This window comes from Prionailurus bengalensis, chromosome D4 (assembly GCF_016509475.1).
Source record: "Prionailurus bengalensis isolate Pbe53 chromosome D4, Fcat_Pben_1.1_paternal_pri, whole genome shotgun sequence".
Taxonomy (NCBI): domain Eukaryota; kingdom Metazoa; phylum Chordata; class Mammalia; order Carnivora; family Felidae; genus Prionailurus; species Prionailurus bengalensis.
The window spans coordinates 16,783,888-16,805,985 of NC_057359.1; the positions used below are offsets into that span (position 1 = coordinate 16,783,888).

Consider the following 22,098-nt stretch of genomic DNA (forward strand, 5'->3'; position numbering starts at 1 on the left):
GGGAAAGTTTAAAGGAATGGGTTATGAATGGAAGAAGTCAGATGAAGGTGTATGGCCAGTAATGAAGGATGAAATTCAGCTCTCCTAGTCCATTCCTGTGTAACTGTCTGTTTCTAGATGTTCCTATTCAAAACCAAGGGTTTGAGTTTGAATTTCACGTGTTTATTTTCCCAAACGGCTACAAACCAAATTTCCTATTTTTAAAGCGTTTATTTGCTTATTTCGATAGAGCATGCGCTTGGGGGAGGAGCAGAGAGAGAAAGGGAGAAAGAGAATCCCAAGCAGGCTCCACACTGTCAGCACAGAGTCCAACACGGGGCTCAACCTCACGACCGTTAGTTCATGACCTAAGCCAAAATTGGCAGTCGGATGCTCAACTGATTGAGCCACCCAGGTGCCCCAAATTTCCTTTTGAAAGGAAGCAATCTATTTTCTTCTGCTTACTGGATAAATTTCTCTCTTATTCCATGCTTCTAAAGGGAATCTGCTCCCAATTTATTTCTCTATTTGCTATGAAAATGGATTATTTCTCCTATTACATAACCAAAGATTAAATTATTAATGGCTGGCAAGGTGAAATAGGAACCCTAAAATACTTTTTGTGAAAGTTTAAAACAATGCCCTTTTTAAAAAAAATTTTTTTTAAATATTCATCTATTTTTGAGAGAGACGGAGACAGAACATGATCAGGGGAGGCGCAGAGAGAGAGACGGAGACACAGAATCCTAAGCAGGCTCCAGGCTCTGAGCTGTCAGCACAGCGCCCAATGTGGGGCTTGGACCCACGAGCCGTGAGATCATGACCAAAGTCGGATGCTTAACCGACTGAGCCACACAGTCGCCCCAAAAACAATACCCTTTTTGAAGGCATTTTAGCATTCCTGATTGAAGGCATGTCCTTTTCCATCACAGTGCCCATCTTAGGGCTTCATACTTCAGAAATACTCAAAGATGTGTATATAAGGATATATGTAGTAGCACTTTCTATAATGAATAAAGATTGCTAACAACTCACACAGCCGTCATGAACATTGAAATAAACTGTGGTGAGTCCATGCCGTGAAACACCATGCAGCTTTCAAAAGAATGAGTTAGATCTAAATGTACAGATAATAGAAAGGGGAAACAGCAACTAGTAAAAGTAAGTATCATTCCACTTTTTAAGATTTCTATGTGTAGACTGGAATATGCACAGGAAAGTTCTAGAAGAATATAGCCAAACTGTTAACGAGGGAAGGCAAACTTACATTAAAAAATTATTCATTGCTTATCCGAAGTTCAAATTTAACTGGACATTCTATCACACAACGTTGTTGCACCAGCCCACTTTGGTAGCTTCAAGCAGCTGTGGGTGCTCTTTTAAAGTGTGTATTACAGGGGCACCTGGGTGGCTCAGTTGGTTAAACGTCCAACTTCGGCTCAGGTCATGATCTCGCAGTTTGTGAGTTAGAGGCCCTGGTCAGACTCTGTGCTGACAGCTCAGAACCTGGAGCCTGCCTCGGATTCTGTGTCTGCTTCTCTCTCTGCCTCTCCCCTGCTCATGCTCTCTCTCTCTCTCTCTCTCTCTCTCTCTCTCTCTCTCTCTCTGTCTCAAAAATAAATAAAACATTAAAAAAAAAGAGTCTTTAAAAAAAATAAAAAATAAAGTGTGCATTATAGATGATGACACCAAACCTAAGCTCCACCAGAACTGTACCTTCACATTCAACTCTGAATGATTACTGGAGGGAGGACAAGAAGGGTCTTAAAACTGGTTGAGCACCTGTCACAAATTGCCGGGCCAGCTGAATCTGGTCGAAGGCCACAAACTCCTTCCATCCCAACACACACCTCTTTGCGATGTGACTCTGCGACAGCCCCCACCCCTACCCCACCCCATGCAGTGGCTCCATTTCTTCTCCACAGCCCTCAATCCGAACTAAACTTGTGGCCAATAAAATATGGCCACAGTGACAGAGTTTAAATTCCTGAGTCTAGGCCCCAAGCAGCCCTGAAAGCTTCGGTCTTCACCCCCTGGGCACCTTACCCTAGCCCACCATCCTGGGAAGAAAGACCACGCGGAGAGACGCGCCAACCCTCAGAATTACGTGGCATTATCATCTGATGCTATTTTAAGCCACTAAATTTGGGGGTTATTCATTGTGAGGCAATGCGTAACTCAGTTTATTTTCTCATTCTTTTCCACACAGAATCTCTGTGAGGATTCACTGAAGGTCAGAAATCTTCACTGTGAGTCTCACCGGTTTCTCAACTTGTAAGGTGTGAGGCCAATGAAAATTTGAACACAGGTCTATGGGGCTGTAAAGATCTGTTTGGTTTTGTTTTGTTTTCTTTTTTACATACACCTTGAACATAATGAGCATTCATTAAAAATTTAGTTGGGTAACGAACTGTATGAGTCAGAGATTGGTTTTTATTACTTGCATATATCAGAACCAAGAATATATTTATTTGACAGGAAATGTCTACCAGTACTAACATTTTAACCTTGAATCCTTTCCTCTTGATTAAGTTACTTGGAAGAAAAAACAAAAAACCCCAAACCCACTATTCAACCTGTTATGTTTTCCCTGAAAGGGGAGCCACAGCTGCTCATCCACGGAACAAGTATTCTGGTAGCTTAAGGAATTTCACTATTGCATTTTAGAGGAGAAAACTGAAAGACAGAAAATAAGTGGCTTAAGTGGAAGAAACCAACTAACTGAACCCTCCACACCTGACTCATTTATATAGCGCTGCCTTTTTTCTTTTCAACTTATTTCTAAGTGAACAGAACCGCACAGAAAGTTATAAAAATCCTATGTATGTAATCCCTTGAACTAAAACGAGAGCCTTTTAGGGGCGCCTGGGTGGCTCAGTCGGTTAAGTATCCAACTCTTGATTTTGGCTCAGGTCACAATCTCATGGATGTGGGATGGAGCTTTGGGTTGGGCGTGGAGCCTGCTTAAGATTCTCTCTCCCCCTGCCCCTCCCCTGCTCGTGCCTGGGCACTCTCTCTCTCAAATAAATAAACAATGAGAGTCTTTTAAAAGCATTTTTTTAAATTTATTTTTTAGTGTTTATCTTTGAAAGAGAGACAGAGCACAAGCAGGGTTGGGGCAGAGAGAGAGGGAGACACAGAATCCAAAGCGGTCTCAAGGCTCCGAGCTGTCAGCACAGAGCCCAACACGGGGCTTGAACTCACGGACCGTGAGATCATGACCTGAGCCGAAGTCAGCCGCTTAACAGACTGAGCCACCCAAGCGCCCCTAAAAGCATTTTGACTTAATATATTTTAAGTATTCCTTCTGAGATATTCTTTACATTATCAATGTGTGCCATGAATAAAGGAGGGAAGAAATGGCTACTTATTGGGCACTCACTGTGGGCTGGGTACTTTGTTATATACCTTATTTTTATTTAAGACATTATTAACCATCATTCTATACAATAACTGAGCCAAAAAAGGTCAAAACTTGCCCAGAGTCACGGGCTGAGTAGAAAAACTGGAATTCCGGGGACAGTCTGTCTGATTCTGAGGCCCACAGTGTCTCCATCCCGCCGGAGGTCCTCTCCAGAATAATCTCAAATTCATTTACTACTGAGGTCTCATTTTGCTATTATTTATTTCGTTTTCATGTCCCTTCAGTGAAGTTATTTATAAACGCTGAGCGAAGACCCATTTTTCTTCCAGCCAGCTTTCAGGGCAGTAGTAGGTCTACACAGCCAAAGCAACTGCAGGCTTCCAGTGCCGACGAGGCCTCTACATCCTTCTCTACACAAATTGCGTATGATTTACTTAATGAGAAAGATGCCCGGGCATTTCTGTAATATCCTTGAAGGTATGATAACTCAAACTTTTCTGAGATAAGGTCATTATGTTTAGATATTAAATCTGGAATTGCTGTAATCCAAGCACAAAATTTATCTGGCCATTTTAAGTAAATAAATCCTGAGGGTTGGCTGTGTGGTTCTGAAGGTTGGCTGGTCTCTCTCTACGTGGTCTTTCCTCCCAGGATGGTGGTTTGGGTAGCGTTACATGAGGGGGAGGGTCGAGGCTGCAAGGTCACTTGAGGCCTAGACTCAGGAACTTCACAGCTCTGGTGAAATGGAGACTGTGTTACTCACCTAAGAGTAAAATGCTGTCATAGAAGGCTTTACAACCCTGGGACCCAGAAAGATCATATCTAGAACTCTTGCCCCCAAAAACACCTTATGTACGACACTAATTCATATAACAAGATATTCGTATCAAAATTATATAGTACATTAGGAATTAGCTTAAAGGCTATTATTAGAGAAGTAATAAATTATTATATGGGCAATATGTACCTGTTGAAAAATACTAACAAAGAAGATTCCAAAGGAAAGCCGAGAAGGAAGTTAGAAGGGAGTATATACTGTATGAGTACAACTATGTAAAAAACTACGTAGACAAAAAATTAGAAATGGCTCCTTTTTGTTTTTTCCAAGTATTCTGTAATGCGATCTTATTATTTTTGTAATTTTTAAAATTCATTAAAAGTGAAAATCTCACATATCTTGGAATGACTTATGGGATTACCTGAAATTCCCATTTTGTACTCTTTCTCATCATTTATTGCCTCTGATGAATAAAATGTGAATCACTCATTTCCCAGACCCTTTGGGCCCAAAGTTCAGAACCAGTGCTATTATTTTTTTATATTCTATGATTTATCTATTACCCTCAATAGCCTGGTGCTTCTTAACCTCACAGGCTAGTATAATTTTGTTCAGGCTACAGCTGTTTAACTGAACACAAAACCCTGATGCCAACTTCTTCTTTGCCAAGGAAACTATTGCATCAATACTGACGGAGATCAAGATCAATAATGAAAGAGCAACAACATAAGAATGAAAACATTTCTATGTGAATTTCAGCAGGAATCCACATATTATCGTGATGTATGAAGTTTCCCATTGGCCTTTCACAGTAAGGACACACAGGTACAGATTATACTTTGCAAGAACGTGAAGGTCTGAGATTTCTATACCTAAGCCTCTAATACCTAAGTCAAGCAAAGTGTATATTCCTTTCCCTGACTTTTCTTCCACATACTATTTTGCAAGTATAAGTGATCAATTCGATATGCTATTTCTTGAACGTGCCCCAAAACTTTGGTCACTATAGACACTTTGAACTAACTCAAGGTAGTTCCTCCACAGAGCTCAGAATTCATCCTATTTTATTATTCTGTGAACCATAAAATCCCTGTGGAGAAGGGGAAAGGAAAAAAATAGCTTTCATTTCATAAGTAAAGAAAGTCAGGACTCATAGCAGAGAATTACCCGCTAAGGTGCTAAAATCTGGCCAGCCTATCCGTGGCTCCTCCCAGACAGGGCATCCCACAGCTCGATAGGCACTCTAGTCAACTGTCACTTGAAGATCCCTCTGTCACCAGTGTCCAATCTTTATTGCCCATATGGAAAGAGGACTCTTGAAGCACAAATAATGCCCCCCAAAAAGTCCCCATTTCTCTACTGATCCTTCATTTTTTTAATTCTCTCTTATCCATCTTATTCAAACCTAATAGATGTGCCTCCTGATCATGATGTGTTCCAGGAGGACAGTGCCCACCAACTCTCCAGATGTTGACTTCTCTACTATTGTGGCACTCTTGCCAGTTTCCTACCATCGCTTCTGTTATTAGTTGAAATTGTGGCCCTCGTAAAAAGGTATGTTGGAATCCTAACCCCCAGCACCTCAGAATGTGACCTTTTTTGGAGACAGGATTTTTTCAGAGGTAACAATTTAAAATGAGGCCGTTAAGTTAGACTCTAATCGAATATGGTGTGGTGTCCTTATGAAGAGGGGAGATGTGGACATGTGCAGAGTCACACATAGATGGGAGAAGATAACCCTCTACCAGCCAAGGACAGGGGCCTGGAATAGATCCTTTCCTCACAGCTCTCAGAAGACCCAACCCTGCCGATGCCTCGATTTTCAACTTCTGACTTCCAGAACTATGAGACAATAAAATATCCATTGTTTAAGCCATCCGTTTATGGCAGCCACACAAACCAATATGCTTTCCTACCATTAAGATTCATGACAGGGGCACCTGGGTGGCTCAGTCGGTTAAGTGACTGACTTCGGCTCAGGCCATGATCTCATGGTTTGTGGGTTTGAGCCCCGCGTCAGGCTTTATGCTGACAGCTCAGAGCCTGGAGCCTGCTTCGGATTCTGTGTCTCCCTCTCTCTCTGCCCCTTCCCCACTCATGCTCTGTCTCAGAAATAAATAAACATTAAAAAAAAATTAAAAAAAAAAAAGATTCATGACAATTCTCCCCAAATCTGGCCTTTTAACGAGGGGCGTCATTACTCCCTGTTGCCCTAACATAGACCCAGATAGTACATCTATCCCAGGCATAAATATGAATAGCACCCTTTTTTATTCTCAAAAGAGCCCATGTTTGTGCAATCATCCCACCTACACCACTCACAATCCTTCCTATAACCCACTTCCCTTCAGCCATGACGTTCTTCGCAATCACTGTGGCCTCTGAATATTACAGACTTCCCTTCGTGCAACAACAAAGGATATTCATTTAATAGCCTTCATCAATTTTTGTTTTGTTTTGACTAGACTGTACACCTTGTAAAGATAGGAATTGCTTCTTCCCCGTTGCCTGACCTCGCATTTACATGGCCGAGCATGCAAGAAATGTTTATTCAACCCAATTAAATGGAAGTAAGAGCTTTATTATCTATACCTCTTTGGTAAGCATCATACTTGCTCCAAATTACCCTCTCTTACTTTAAAAGTTATCAAGAAACGGATGTAAACTGCTAAGTATATGCTATGGGGCTCAGGGATTCTCATTAAAAAAGTATGAAGAATAAGCAAGGTGAAACATTTTAGCTTTTAATGGCATTAGTATGCTTAGGCCAGCATGACTGTATCGACAGAGGAAAGCCGGACTTGTACAAGTATTAGTATCATATTTCCATAAAATGTTTTGCGAAGTTGTCATAGCGTAACGGAAATCAAAAACCACAAAAGGAGAAGATGATTGCTGCAAATAATGCATCTCCTCATTGAAATGAGCAGAGATTAGAAGACACACACTTTCCTGTGGACTGTCAGCTAGATCTAAAGAGACAGGCACACTTATTTATAGACTTAAAAGTCCCAACTAGGACAGCATCGAGAAGACACAAGCCCGATTGCCGCTCCTTGAGGCTGTATGCAGAAATAGAAAAGAATCTGTAATCATGGTCATGGGACCAAGTCAGTATCAGGACCACCCAAGAAAACAAGAGTACTTCAGGAGGCTGTTACTCAGAGATGTCTGGACACTTGGCCTTCTTTCTTCCCCGGTTAGAGTGAGCACTTAGCGATAGCAGGTTTCGTTCTGAAGAACTAAAAGAGCAGGATGTCGGTCAACATTGCCTGAACGGAAGTGCAAGGTTCCCAGTGTAACTTCTTCCAGAAGGGTGGTGTAAACCCAGGGATTATAGGGCTTGTGGCCCAGAAGGGACCGGGCTCCTTTCTTGACTCTGTCCACAGGTGTCAAGGGCAGCTTCGTATTTCAGGAGGAAAACCAAAGAGAGGGTAGCCCCTGTCATTTCTCTGGGTAGACACCTCTTCTCCAAAGTTCTGAATCATGGAGGCACTTGGGTGTGCTCGGAGCTCCTCCCCGATGCTGCTGGAGCTAGAAACGGCCTTGCCTCTTTCTTTTGCAATGATTTCAGTTACACCAAATGCAATCTGTAATTCAAGTGTCGACCCACTGAACTGTCAGTTCCATACGAGATGACACAGGAAGTGCAAGACAGAGAGCTGATGAGGAGAACTAGGGACGCCTGGGTGGCTCAGTCGGTTAAGCCTCCGACTCTCGGTTTAGGCTTCGGTCATGATCTCACGGTTTGTGAGTTCGAGCTCCACATCGGGTTCTGCACGGACAGTGCAGAGACTGCTTGGGATTCTCTCTCTCCCTCTCTCTCTGCCCCTCCCCCACTAGGGCTCACTCTCTCTCTCTCTCTCTCTCTCAAAATAAATGAATAAACATTTTAAAAAGGGGGGAGGGGCGTTCCCTTTAACGTCACCCACTGTACACAGTGGCAGAGTGTGGCTACAAAACGGGACCTGTTAAGAGAAGAATCCGTCTGATACAGCAGAGAATCCCTCTCCCCGACTCCCAGGGAGCACACAACCACCATGTGCAGCAATGACAGACACTGCTCCGAATAAGGACTGTTTCCATCCTGAGTGACACAGGCCAGGAGAGAGGCCAGGAACCCATCACCTCTGTACCTCGGTCTCCATGGGAAAATCGGTTCTGGGTTCCAGACCGCTTCTTTACAAACCAGCTCACACAGCGGATGACTTCTAGGAGGGAGACTGCCTGCGTTTGGACCCCCGGGTAAGAGCACAGCAGGAAGTGCTCGGGGAGCATTTGTGAAGAGGAAGCGGCAAGCCCGCCGGGGCGGGCGAGGTAAGTGGGGGCGGGCAGTGAGTGTTCAAAGGGGCATGTGGCATACCTACACACTGGAAGGAAAGAGAAAGAGGACATCTCTGCAAAGGAACTGCCCTGTGAGGTTTTGGTTCTTCCAGTTTTTCCTCATTCCTCTTGTCTTTTGAAATTGATTTATCAAAGCTCGGTTCCGCAGGAGTATGCGCACAGAAAACCGGAAAGGATCTGTAGATTGTCCAATGTGGATATGCCGGTTTTGATATTGTACGACAGACAGTCGTGTAAGCTGTTACCATTAGGGGAAGCTCGGCGAAGGGCGCGCGAGGCCTCTCTGTGCTATTCTTGCTACTTCCCGTGAATCCATAATTATGTCAAAAGAAAGAGAAACGCTCAGCTCCAGAGGTTTCTGCAGCACAGCCTTGCCCAACAACCTGACTCACACACCTGCCGACTGCCTTGGCTTGCTGTCCCTTCACATAATTTCCAAACTGCATCTTGCCTGTTTTCTAACTGTTTGTGCCACACTGCTTAGCATCCACGTCTGTTTACGCTTGTATTATTTACGTTACTGTGTGCTTACACGCAATGAGACAAACACACACAGGTGGATGCAACACTATCCCGTTCGCTGTTTCTTACGTGTGTCTATCGTGAATCCCCAGCAAAACTGTAAGCTCTTTCACCTCCTTCCTTGGCACACCGTGGCACTGCCCACTGTTAACTGCAGGGCAGGTACTCGATAGATATTACGTAAGAGCGACTGAAAAGGCAAAAAATGTTAAAGAAAATAAAGAGAGAGTTAAAATACCTGACCAACTTTTTTTTTTTTTTTTGAAGAATACGATTTGATGCCCAGAAAACATTTACCAGACCAAGATTAGAGTTTAGAGGCACATCTGTCTCCTTTAATCCTAGTTATCGCCATGACCAGGCGGTTATCAACCGAGAAGCACAAAGGTTAATCACACGTGTGTTGTTTGGACCCTTGCCATAGAATACCCCTGAATTCATTGAGGGAAATGCTGAAGGAGCACTTTGCTAACTCCAGAATCCACCCTTCCCTTGGGGTTATCTTGTCTGAATCAAACGGTGAGCAGGTTTGTTTGTTTAAGCCGAAACCTTGGGTTTAAAAAAAAAAGAAGAGAGAAAGAAAGAAAGAAAGAAAGAAAGAAAGAAAGAAAGAAAGAAAGAAAGAGAAAGAAAAGGACAAGTAAATTTAAAGTTTTATGAAAAATGTGTGCCTTCAAAATCAATATGAGCAGTATCTCCAAATTGGGGAAACTAGGGACATATCTACTGACTTTATTTAATAGAGTATATTCTGAGAAAAGGTACCTGCTTATTTAAACTATTTACAGGTTAAAATATATTGGTTGCAGCCTACAAAGAGGGACTGACGTTATCACTTTTATCTAATTTGGCCCTATGGGATAGGGAACAGTCTATAATAATACAGTCAGTGAAATAAACAAAGATCAGAACATGTGCATGGCATTCTTCTTCTTCTTTTTTTTTTTTAGAGAGAGTGAGTGTGAGTGAGAGAAAGGCACAGAGAGAGAGAGAGAGAGAAGAGAGAGAGAGAGAGAATTTCAAGCGGGCTCCATGCTCAGCACAGAGCCTGACGTGGGGCTTGATCCCACGATCCTGGGATCGCAATCTGTGCCAAAATCAAGAGCCGATGCTCAACTGACTGAGCCCCCCAGGCGCCCCGCATTTCTTTATAATTTAACAACCAAGAATGCATTCCTACCTGCTATAGTCTTGCTCATTTTTTTTTTGTTTTGTTTTTTATGTTACCTTTCATATACATGTTCTTCCTCCAGTCCTTTCTTTCCTTACACTTTTTCTATTGAACAACACAGGCCGTTTGGCCTACAGAGACTTCCCCTGGTCTGGATGGTGCTGACTGCACACCCCCGGAATAGTTCAACATGCTCCTCCTATCGCTTTCCCTGCAAACTGACAGTTGAATCCAGAGGCCTGAGCAGACTCAGGCTCAGTCCCTTTGGCAAGATGCAGGCGGTGGTGTGTTCTTTCCACATACGTCTGATTTTTGTTCTTCATTGTCAGCAGCGCTTCATGCCTGGGGCCTAAATTCGTTAATTTGTTGGGGGTTGTAACATGGTTCATATTCCAACCCTATCATTTCATTTCATTAGCTGGACTGTCCTCACTGTCTCTGTGCACACAGGGAAGTCAGACTGTAAGCGGCCCCATGGAGAGGCCTACATGGTGAAGAACGTGAGCATCCTGCCAAGAGCCACGTGAGTAATGTCTGATGTGGATCTTCTCTGCCCAGATGCAAGCAAACATATCTGTAGTGCAAGCCCAACTGCAATCTCATTCGTGACTCTGAACAGCTAGATAAGCCGCTCTTGGACTCCTGACTCTCAGAAACTGTGATGTGACGGGTCTGGCTTCAAGCAAAACTTCGGGACAACTTGTTACACAGCACCAGATTACTCATTTGCAATCCACTGCAATTCTTATCATTACTGAAACTCAATTTGTCCCATCTCTGGTCAGTGAGGGCCTCTTCAAATTATCTCTTGAGTTATTTGAGACCATTCTAATAGTCTTTGATAGCTCCAAAATTAGAATCACCTATTTCTCTAAGAAGTCCTGGTTTATTTCACTGGGAACGGTCTTGAGGAAGACCACGGTCTGGGGTGCCACAGGAGCTTTTTGGTCATTATTTCTAGAACTTTTCAGTAGAGAAATAAAATATCTTATGAGTTCATATTGAAATTATAATTCAAATTCAGGTGAAACATGTTTTATTTAATTTCTTTATATTAAATCTGTATTCTTTTGAACTACACGAAGAACCCTGGTTCTCAAGGACAGAGGCAATAAAATTAAATATCCATTAATTTTTAATGGCTTTATCCCACATAAACACAGCAGTCTTAGGAAAACAATTCTTTTTTTTTTTAATGTTTATTTTTGAGATCGAGAGAGAGAGAGAGAGAGACAGAGAGAGCTTGAGTGGGAGAGGGGCAGAGAGAGAAGGAAACACAGAATCCAAAGCAGGCTCCTGGCTCTGAGCTGTCAGCACAGAGCCCAATGCAGGGCTCAAACTCACAGATCATGAGATCATGACCTGAGCCAAAGTCAGACACTTAACTGACTGAGCCACCCAGGCACCCCATAAGGAAAACAATTCTAATACTACAACCAATCATTATTATTTCTGAAAAGAAAATTTTACACATGCTACTGTAATTCTTCCCCTTTTAAATAGTTGTACTATGTCTACATTCTCAGATCACGTAGCCATTACATACTATACTCTCTCTTTTTAATGCTTATTTATTGTTAGATCTACAGATAACCACACAGTACATTTAATGCCACCACCAGTACTCATGGTGATGTCTCACATCATTATGGTTAAGCTGCTCTTTAGTAGTACTCAGGTAAAGCTCATAAAGACAATATTCTCTAAGTCTTTGCATGTTGCTTCATACTTGAAGGCCAGTTTTGTTGGATAGAAAAGCCTCAGCTCACAGGTGCTTTCACCGAGTATCTGAAAAAATGTTACTGCATTTTTTTCTGGAACAGATTATTGCTGTCAAAATGTCTGAAGATAGTATGATTTTCTTTCTCTTATACATCACATGGGGTTTTTTTTTTTCCTAGATGACCAAAGGTTTTTTGGGTTTTTGTTTTTGTTTTCCTTTTAAGTTCAGCAATTTTACCAGAATAATACTGGGACACAGTTATTCTAGATCAGTGTTCTCAGATACTCAATGTGCCCTTTCAATACATACTTCAATTTTTTTTTTTTTAGTTTCAGGAAATGTTTTAAAAATTATACTTTTTAATATTTGTTCTGTTCTCTTACTTAGGGTTTCTTCTTCAGGAACTCCTATGAACCATGTGGCAAGTCATCTCTGTCTATCCTCAATGTTTGCTTTTTTTAGCCCTCAAATTCTGTTTTCTCCCTTTTCCTTTTTCTATTGTTTCTGCTATTCTTCTATTTTTTTTAATTTTTTTTTAACGTTTATTTATTTTTGAGACAGAGAGAGACAGAGCATGAACGGGGGAGGGTCAGAGAGAGAGGGAGACATAGAATCCGAAACAGGCTCCAGGCTCTGAGCCATCAGCCCAGAGCCCGACGCGGGGCTCGAACTCACTGACCGCGAGATCGTGACCTGAGCCGAAGTCGGACACTTAAGCGACTGAGCCACCCAGGCGCCCCTCCTATTCTTCTATTTTTATTAAAACATTATTTGCTGTGTTTACATACTCTCTTATATCTTCTAGTTTAGTCATTACAAGTTTTTATTATTTTATTCTAATTCTTTTTTGAGTCCTGCCACCTCGTTTCTGAATTTTTCTATTTCTGATTTATATTGCTCTTTCATGCTTGTGTTATTTCCTCATTGTCTATTAGTCTGTTTTGAAATAGTTCCAGTGTTTATGTTTTTTAAAATAGTTTATTTATTTATTTTGAGAGAGACAAAGTACTTGTGGGGAAGAGGCAGAGAAAGAGAGAGAATCCCAAGCAGGCTCCATGCTGTCAGCACAAAGCCCATGCAAGGCTCGAACTTATGAAACCCTGAGATCATGACCTGAGCCAAAATCAAGACACTTAACTGACTGAGCCACCCACTTCTTATCTATTTTTTTACTCATATTTTCGGATATGCTTTCATTGTCTAGGGATGTTATTCTGACCCTTATTCTCTTTATTTCTCATTGCAATTTTGTGTGGCACTTGAACTCAATACTTTGCTGTTGCTCATTTTATGAAAGTTAATTTTCCTGAGATTTTAGAAGGAGGAGAAGTTGGGATAGTTTTTAAGTCTCCACAGAGCTCGCTCTCTTATGTGTCATGCGCAGAAATACAGTGAGTCCTTTCTGAGATTTCCTGGCTCTCCTCCCATCTTTTTTTTGTTTTGTTTTGTTTTTCAAACCCTTGTGTCGAGGGCTGACGTTCAATAGATCGCAGCGAGGCTCTCCTCCCATCTTCCACTTTTATCTGGATCTTCCTCTTTTATCTTTTATCTTTCCTCTTCCTCTGGTTTCTCTGTTTGCTCAATTTTGATTTCACTCCCAATAGTTTTCCCCCCATTTGGACCCATCTGGAAAGAAACTGTAGAGGGTCCATTTCAAGAGTTCACAGGGGTGAACTATGCCAGACCTTACCACAAGGCCACCCACCGTCTCTCACTAGTGTAGGCCAAGTCCCTCTTGGTTTTAGTTGCTGTTCTCAGATTAACCCACCACACTTTTCAGTGAATGTCTGTTGGCTCCTTTGGGTTTCACCTGTTCGTAGTCCACCTGCCACCCCATTGCCTCTGCTATCTCCCACACAGATACATAGATGATGATAATATACACAGTCTGTGGTTGTTGGCGATTCTCTCCACCTGGTTGTATTTGGGGTTTCCTAGTGCTAACTTGTATTCAATTTGGTATTTATTCTGCTTGGTGTTCTCTGAGTTCCTGAATCTGTGGTTTGGTATTTGTCATGAATTTGAGGAAATTCCCGGTCATTACTGCTTCAAATATTTCTGTGTCCTGCCCCCCTTCCCTCTTCTCCTTCTGGCATTGCCATTACATATATGTCACATGTTGTGTACCTGTCCCAGAGAACTGGATATCTGTTTCTTTTTCATTCTTTTTCTCTCTTCGCACTTCAGAAGTTTCTAGTGACATTTCTTCAAAGAATAGCGGTTAACTCTGTTCGGCTTTGTTCTTGTTGTGGCATTGGGAGTGGCAACTTCTAATCCCCTTACATGCTGGAATAGAGACTGAAGTCTACTGAGTTTTGTTGCAAATGCTGTTCAAGGGTTTTTAGTTTGTTTTTTTTTTTTAACGTTTTATTTATTTTTGAGACAGAGAGAGACAGAGCATGAACGGGGGAGGGGCAGAGAGAGGGGGAGACACAGAATGGAAGCAGGCTCCAGGCTCTGAGCCATCAGCCCAGAGCCCGACGCGGGGCTCGAACTCACGGACCGCGAGATCGTGACCTGAGCTGAAGTCGGACGCTCAACCGACTGAGCCACCCAGGCGCCCCTCAAGGGTTTTTAGTTTTGCCACATATTTTATTTTAATTTATTTTTTTTTAAATTTTTTTTTTTCCAACGTTTATTTTTGGGACAGAGAGAGACAGAGCATGAACGGGGGAGGGGCAGAGAGAGGGAGACACAGAATCTGAAACAGGCTCCAGGCTCTGAGCTGTCAGCACAGAGCCCGACGCGGGGCTCGAACTCACGGACCGCGAGATCGTGACCTGGCTGAAGTCGGACGCTCAACCGACTGCGCCACCCAGGCGCCCCTGCCACATATTTTATATGTGGGGATTTGGGAGGATCTAAAAACTAAACAGCCACTACTCTATCCTCTCAAAATCAGAAATAATGTTTAGTAATACTAAAGTAAGAGGTATTCAGCAAAGTGATTCAACGCTACAACATAAGTCAATTTTCTTGGTTGAAAAAAATGACTTAATAAGCACCCAATTGTAAATTAACAACAACAACCATAACGACAAGAATTCCCTTAGAAATAAATGGAAAAAATTTTACAAACAGGTAATTCATAGGGAAAAAACCCAAACAGAAGCATCAAGCAAAAATTTGAAACTCCTTCATAAAGTTACACTAACTAAAACAGCAATGAAATATCAATTTTTAATTGTTAGACTAGCAAAAATTAGAAATCTGGGTAACACTAAGTATTAGTAGGGTTGTAGTTTATAGAAACATAGTGCAATGCTTTATGGGGCAGGGAGGGAACGTGTGCATAAAACCATTCTGCAGTGGAACCTGGTACTCCTGAGTCAAATTAAATAGATGTATACCCTGTGATCCAGCAATGGCATTCCTGGAGATTTATCCCAAATAAATTCCCATACTAGGTATAGGAGGGAACAATGCAAGCATGTTCATCGTAACTTGTAGTGAGAGGGGTTTGGAGGTGGTGTTAGTTTCCATCACTGGAGGTGTAAATCGGTGAAATGTGCTAAATTTACTTCATGAAGCATTGTGTAGCAATCAGAAACAATACATCTATACCATTGCAATATGTAGATATCTTAAACACCTTAATGCTTTGTAAAGAAGGTAAGATACAGGTTGAGATTCATAACACATCGCCTCATATATAAATGTTTTCAATACATCCTAAAAAACGAAGAAAATACACATTTTTCAAAAACAGACACAAGAAGAGGACACACATTAACCACATTAGAACCACTGCTGTGGTTGTGAAGGGGAATGGCCATGGGCAATGAGAATAATTAGGAATATATGCATAAGTAAATAAACAAGTGAATACATAAAAACAAGAGCAGTATCTCACACAGATTAGTGAGCAAGTGCCCTAAACTGAGACGTCAATGAACTCATTTCTCCACATCTGAATTTCTACTAATAAAATTTTTAAATGAACTCAAGTATTTTTCGCTCAAAACTTACACTTTTTGAGAACCCCTCTAATTACAAAGTACTAATTATTTTCCTATCCTATTAGCATCTCTTCCAATTATTTTCTCTTCTCTCTACTCTGTGTTCTGACTTCCCTTTTTGGCAACATTTCCAACCTCATAATTTTTATTCATCTCACTCATTCAGGTATTCAAGTGTCAACTCAAATATTAAGTAAATGTATTATTCTGGGTACTAAGAGGGTATGAAGGAAACCTCTCATGCTCTGTCTTTCCGGGAACCCACATTCATTTTTTTTTTTAATTTTTTAATGTTTATTTTGAGAAAGAGAGAGACAGAGCATGAGCAGGGGAGGGGCAGAGAGAGGAGACACTGAATCTGAAGCAGGCTCCAGGGTCTGAGCTGTCAGCACAGAGCCCGATGTGGGGCTTGAACCCATGAACCATGAGATCATGACCTGAGCTGAAGTCGGATGTTTAACCGACGGAGCCACCCAGATGCCCCATCTGGGAACCCACATTCTAATGGACACAAAGCACTAGCCCATGAAATGGCTTAAACCAGCCCAAGGCAGCACTGGTTTAGTGTCTGAAAAGTGAGAGATGGATGTGAATATGTGATGGAATCCAGAGATGAGACATCAATGAGGCTCAAGGTGGGGGGAAAAATCTGCCTGAAAGGTCATAGTTGTGTTGGATCTTATAGGATGAGTGGTATAGATTAGAGAGAAAGGAGAGGACATCCTGAGTGGGGAGCATATCTTTTTTACAAGGCATGGAGTTAAGACTGAATGAAGCCAAGTCAGCAAGCATCCAACTAGACACCGGGAACTGAGGTAAGAAAGTAAGGGTAATACAAGTGAATCAGCAGAGAACAAGTTGTACAGGACTTGAAGGACTTTCTTGCCAAGAAATCTTGATCTTATCCCGTGGGCATCAGGAAGCTTCTGGAGATATTTGAGTCAGGCATTGGATAGAGTTTTCCTTTTTATTTACTATATCCAGCCTCCTACCAAATCCTGCTGAGGCTCACAGTGCTTTTTCTGTCCAGCCCCGGGGAGGCAGACCTTGTGGTGAGTCTCCACGGCAGGTCCACTGAACTCCTACAAACGTGCTTTCTTTGCTGCCCCCACCCCCCTTTCACTTCTCCCACTTCTTCAGCTTCGTAACCTGACCTCATCCTATCAGATATTGGGTTATGTGTGTTCTCCTGGCATCCCATGGTTGCTTCTATCATATTAACTGATTCCTTAGTTCATTCAACAGACGCTTACCGATCCCATCCTGCCTGCCGGGCACTGTGCTAGAAGCTGAGTGATAAGCTAAAATAGAACTAAAACCTGCTCTCATGTAGCCTAGAGGCAGAGAGAAAAGTTATCATATCTCAGTATCCTATTTTTCACTGTAGAATTTATTACACTGTATGCCAACTGCCTCTTAGACTACGAGTTCAGGGTATCTGGCACTTTGTAAATGCTCAATAAACGTTAACCGATTGAACGAATGGGTAGATGCTTGGAGAACCCTGCTCATACGGCAATAAGAATTATCAGTTCTGAATCGATAATGGCAATCTCACCCCTCCTCAGAACTGCTGATCACATACAAATGTAAACTCTAGATCACAGGTCAGCAGACTTCTCCTGCCAAGTGCTAGGTAGTAAATACATTAGGCTCTATAAGCCATTTGGTATCTGTCACAACTGCTCAGCTCTGCTATCGGAGCACAAAAGCAGACGTAGACTCTACGTAAACAGTGAGTGTGGCTGCGTCCCAATAAGAAGTTTATAAAGGCAGCTGTAGGCTGGATTTGGCCCATGGGCCCTAGTCTCCCAAACCATGATACAGAAATGTCACCTCTGTTGATTTTTCAAAACTGCCTTCATGCCTGTTCCATATATTAATTTAGTTGTTACATCCAACATCTCAGTACATTTTTTTTTTACAGTTTACTTATTTTTGAGAGAGAAAAAGAGAGTGCACAAGTGGGGTATGGACAGAGAGAGAGGGGAGAGAGAATCCCAAGCAGGCTCTGCACTGTCAGCACAAAGCCTGATGTGGGGCTCAAACTCACAAACCATGAGATCACAACCTGAGCCAAAACCAAGAGTTGGATGCTTAACCAACTGAGCCACCCAGGTGCCCCCTGAGTTTACCTTTAAACACACATCAGATATTTGCAATTGTAATGTTATGAAAGACTGTGCAATTTGGAGCCAAACAGACCTATTTTACTCTATGGTTGGCCTTTTGGTAAGTTTTATCTTTTTGAACCTCTGTTTCCTCACTATAAATATACTCTTTTAATCCTGACTATGAAGATCAAGTGAGAAATGTATATTGAGAACTGATTGTCTGGGGCGCCTGGGTGGCACAGTCGGTTAAGCGTCCGACTTCAGCCAGGTCACCATCTCACGGTCCGTGAGTTCGAGCCCCGCGTCAGGCTCTGGGCTGATGGCTCAGAGCCTGGAGCCTGTTTCCGATTCTGTGTCTCCCTCTCTCTCTGCCCCTCCCCCGTTCATGCTCTGTCTCTCTCTGTCCCAAAAATAAATAAACGTTGAGAACTGATTGTGATGCCTAACACACGGTAGCCAGTTCACAAATCCCACCCACCCCCCCACCCCACCCTCTGTGCTCGGTCATGTTCTTTTTCCCTCCTGTAAATCCCATAATCAGATTAGCTATTGAGGATCTACTACATTCAAGGCACACTTTCAGGTACTTCTAAAACTCCTCTAAATCCTCCCTGATATCTCTCTTGATCACTGTTTCTCAAACTTGGCTATAACACAGTTTACTTGGGAGCCTAAAAGTACTGATGCCTGGGCCCTGACTGTAGATATAACTGTTATAAAGAGTGGCATGGGCATCAGAATCATCCCCGGATAATTTCAATATGGAACCAATCTGAGAGTCATTGCTCTGCACTCAGATTCTGGCTTTAATCAATTCAGAGAGCTCCTCCCTCTATCTTTCCATCTGCCTCCCTTAAACAGTTAATAACTGCACATTTTTGCAGAGCTAGAGTTGACTGGTTCTTGCATCTGTTACTTACTCGTATTTGTATATATTCATTTAGGGGGAGCAGAAAAGAAAAGAATGATATATAATCATCTTCCTTTGTCTTTGACCTTTGCTATTTAACTACCAGACATTCAATCCCCTTTCCGACGGCAACAGCCTTGATTTTTATTTGGGGCTCCACTTCTCCCCCACCCTCAGTCCACCTGGTCTGCTTGAGGCTTTACCCTTAGCCCTGGAAACTCCTGAAGCTCATGAAAGCGGGACATGAACTCTCCTGGCTACGGTTAGTGTTGGTTGACTCTGACTGTCATGACTTAGTTTTCTAGGTAGGACTGCTGAAGCGAAGACATCTTTTCTGCTGGACTGGATCTGAAAGAATGTGTTCGTATAGATTTGGGTGGCTATCTTACAATCTCAGAGATAACGTCTGAGAACAGAACAAGACAGAGACAGAGATGTCATTTTGAGCAAGAGTGTCTAACTATTTCTAAGTGTCTAGCTAAGTCTAAGCCAGGTGCACTATTAAACTGCCATGGGAAGCCAATAAATTCCCTTTCTCTTCTACTCCCACCAGTTTAGTCAGGTAGTGTATTATCGGCAACCAAAAGAATCCCGAACAGATTGTCTCCTCCCATCTCCCTCAGAACAAGATCTAATCATCTGTTTATCTGCAGAGATTATGTGCCAGGATCAAGCCTGGTCATTCATTCAACAAACATGCACTGGGTGCCTATTGTATACAATGCTTGGCTTACAAGGAAGGGTTACAGTAGCCCTCCATCATTAAGAACTGCACACATTTCTGGAAAGAATATCCAGCAACAAAACTATCCCCCTACTATCAGTGAGGCCCTGTGCTAAGTATTGAGGACAGAAAAGATCATAAGACAGAGTCCGTATCTCCAGGGTTTATAATCAAATTGGAAAGATGGCACGTGCATAAGAAGATAAACAGCACTCTGGAATGTGAGGTGCACAGACTCCTGAGCACAGACATCAAACCCAAAGTAAGAAATGTAGGCAGAAAATCTTAAGTGAGCACAGGGACCACAACATTTTCATTTTCCTTTGAACCAAAATTAGCTAGGAAAAGGAAGGAAAGTATTGCAAAAAGTAGGAAAGAAGAGTATCAGAGACTTTGAATGTTGTTCTAAATCACTTTTTATACTTAAAAATTAAGGTATTTTGTGAATCTTATTTGCTTGTAAATTAACCGTGCCAGTTTTAAATGATTTACGGGCACCTGGGTGGCTCAGTCGGTTAAGCGGCCGACTTTGGCTCAGGTCACAATCTCGCGGTTTGTGACCTGGAGCCCCATGTCAGGCTCCATGATGGGCTCTGTGCTGACAGCTCAGAGCCTGGAGCCTGCTTCAGATTCTGTGTCTCCCTCTCTCTCTGCCCCTCCCCTGCTCATGCTCTGTCTCTCTCTCTCTCAAAAATAAACATTAAATAATTTAAATATTATAGAAATCTCTTCATTCATTCATTCATTCAACACTATTTATTGCATGCTATTATGTACCAGAAACAATTATATACACTAAGGTTTTAGGAGTAAATAAAACAATATCCCTACCACTTACCTTCTAATGACTACAGAGTAGAAAGAAAACTTTTGCATTCAGCTCCCCAAAAGTAGCCAGTGTAAACAGTTTGGTGAATATCACTACAGATTTGTAAATGTAGATACTGGTATTTATTTGCACACACAAAAAATGAAAATATCCTGTACTTACTTACCATTTTTTAGAAACTTGCTTTTTTTTTTTTATTAACTTAGCAATATGAATTGGACTGGTTTCATGTTAATAAATACAGATTTTTTCATTCTTTTTCATGGATTCTGTCCTATTCCAGTGATTTCACCACTATCCTATTCATGAACATTTGGCTGCTCTCAGGTTTTCACAATGATAAGCAATGCTATAAACATGTGTGTTATCCCAATAATTTTTGGAACACTCAGAAAAATGTTCATTAATGTTCTCAGAAACGGAACAGCTTGAATCATAGAGGCAAAAATGTGAATTAAATTATTTTTCAAGTACTAACCCTATCTTCTACTTCCTTTTTAATTCATCACTGATGTATCGTGTACATAAGATTTTATACAAGTGATTGGAAAATACCTTCTAAAACCCATTAATGTAAGTGCAGACAGAATAAAAAAAGCGGGTGGGGAGAAATCATCATTAGCTCTTTCCACCAAATCTTCTATGTGCCCAGGACTGTTCTGGGCCTTGAAGAAATCTATTTTTACTGAACAGTCCCACGAACATTCCATCAACATAGAAAGACATTTCAGTAACAGTTCAATTAACCAAACAAGCTGTTTAATTAATAAAAATATTTTTTTCAAGAAGCAACTGAAGCAATTTTGTTTGGCATGCATGCTTAATTGTGTGTTTTAATTTCTTGGTTTTGGCCCGTGATCACTTAAAAACAATCATCAAGCAAATCTGAATGGTTAACTGTAATTGGAAGAGTACGCCTTTTGCATTTTATGGTGTATAAAATCTAGCAAAGAAGAAAATAAACACAAGAGCAACAAAGAGGTTCATTCACTTACCCTCTTCATAACCACAGCCAGGGTAAACTTCACTCAGCCTTCAGCCATTGAATTTTATCCTGAAGTTTCCATCTACCGCACAATCAGATAAACTCCAGCTCGTGGGAGCAACTAATGGAAACAGTGCCGTAAAAGGAACGGCTGCACAAATTTCCATGTGCTTAACCTGGAAGGGAGAAATTGCGGTGTGAATGGAGTAAAAAGTGTTGAGCTGTTTTTAAACCAGAGGGGGTGATTTCACTTTTAGCAGGAACTTGTGACTAAGATTGCCGGTCGGGAAATGATTAACACTCCTGTCGTCATCTGCTTCAGCTCCCCAGCTGCAGGAAATCGACTGAGGCGACCTTATCAATCCTGGGCTTTTGTGGCCTGAATACACCGTCCTCCTGCGCGGGCAGTCCGTGCGCTGGCTTCAACGTTAGCGTGAAGTTATATGTAACATGAAAATGCATTTAGAACCGCTGCCAACTTTGTGAGTGGTTATTTTCATGGAAGTAGAGAAAGGGTTGATTTTTATTTTTCATTTCGGTGCCCCACCTCCAAAGATGGATTATTATTTAGATCCTTTTTCTTAAAATTCCAAAGTTTTATAGGAAGCATTAGGAGGGTCTCTGGGTTCCCTCTGCCTTGTTTTCTTCCCCAACCATGCTTGAGTCTAAAAACTTCGGTGCCCCTTTTGAACTGCC

General features: G+C 41.8%; 1 protein-coding gene across 1 annotated transcript in view; it reads right to left on the reverse strand.

Annotated features, from left to right (window-relative positions):
- TRPM6 (transient receptor potential cation channel subfamily M member 6) overlaps window positions 1–21,878 on the reverse strand; it is a 179,856-nt gene extending 157,978 nt beyond the window's left edge. The window contains exon 1 of the mRNA XM_043567071.1: window positions 21,413–21,878. Within this exon, the coding sequence (XP_043423006.1) occupies window positions 21,413–21,421 (9 nt within the window). The 5' untranslated portion in view covers window positions 21,422–21,878. The remainder of the gene's footprint in view (window positions 1–21,412) is intronic.
- Window positions 21,879–22,098: the final 220 nt, after the last annotated feature.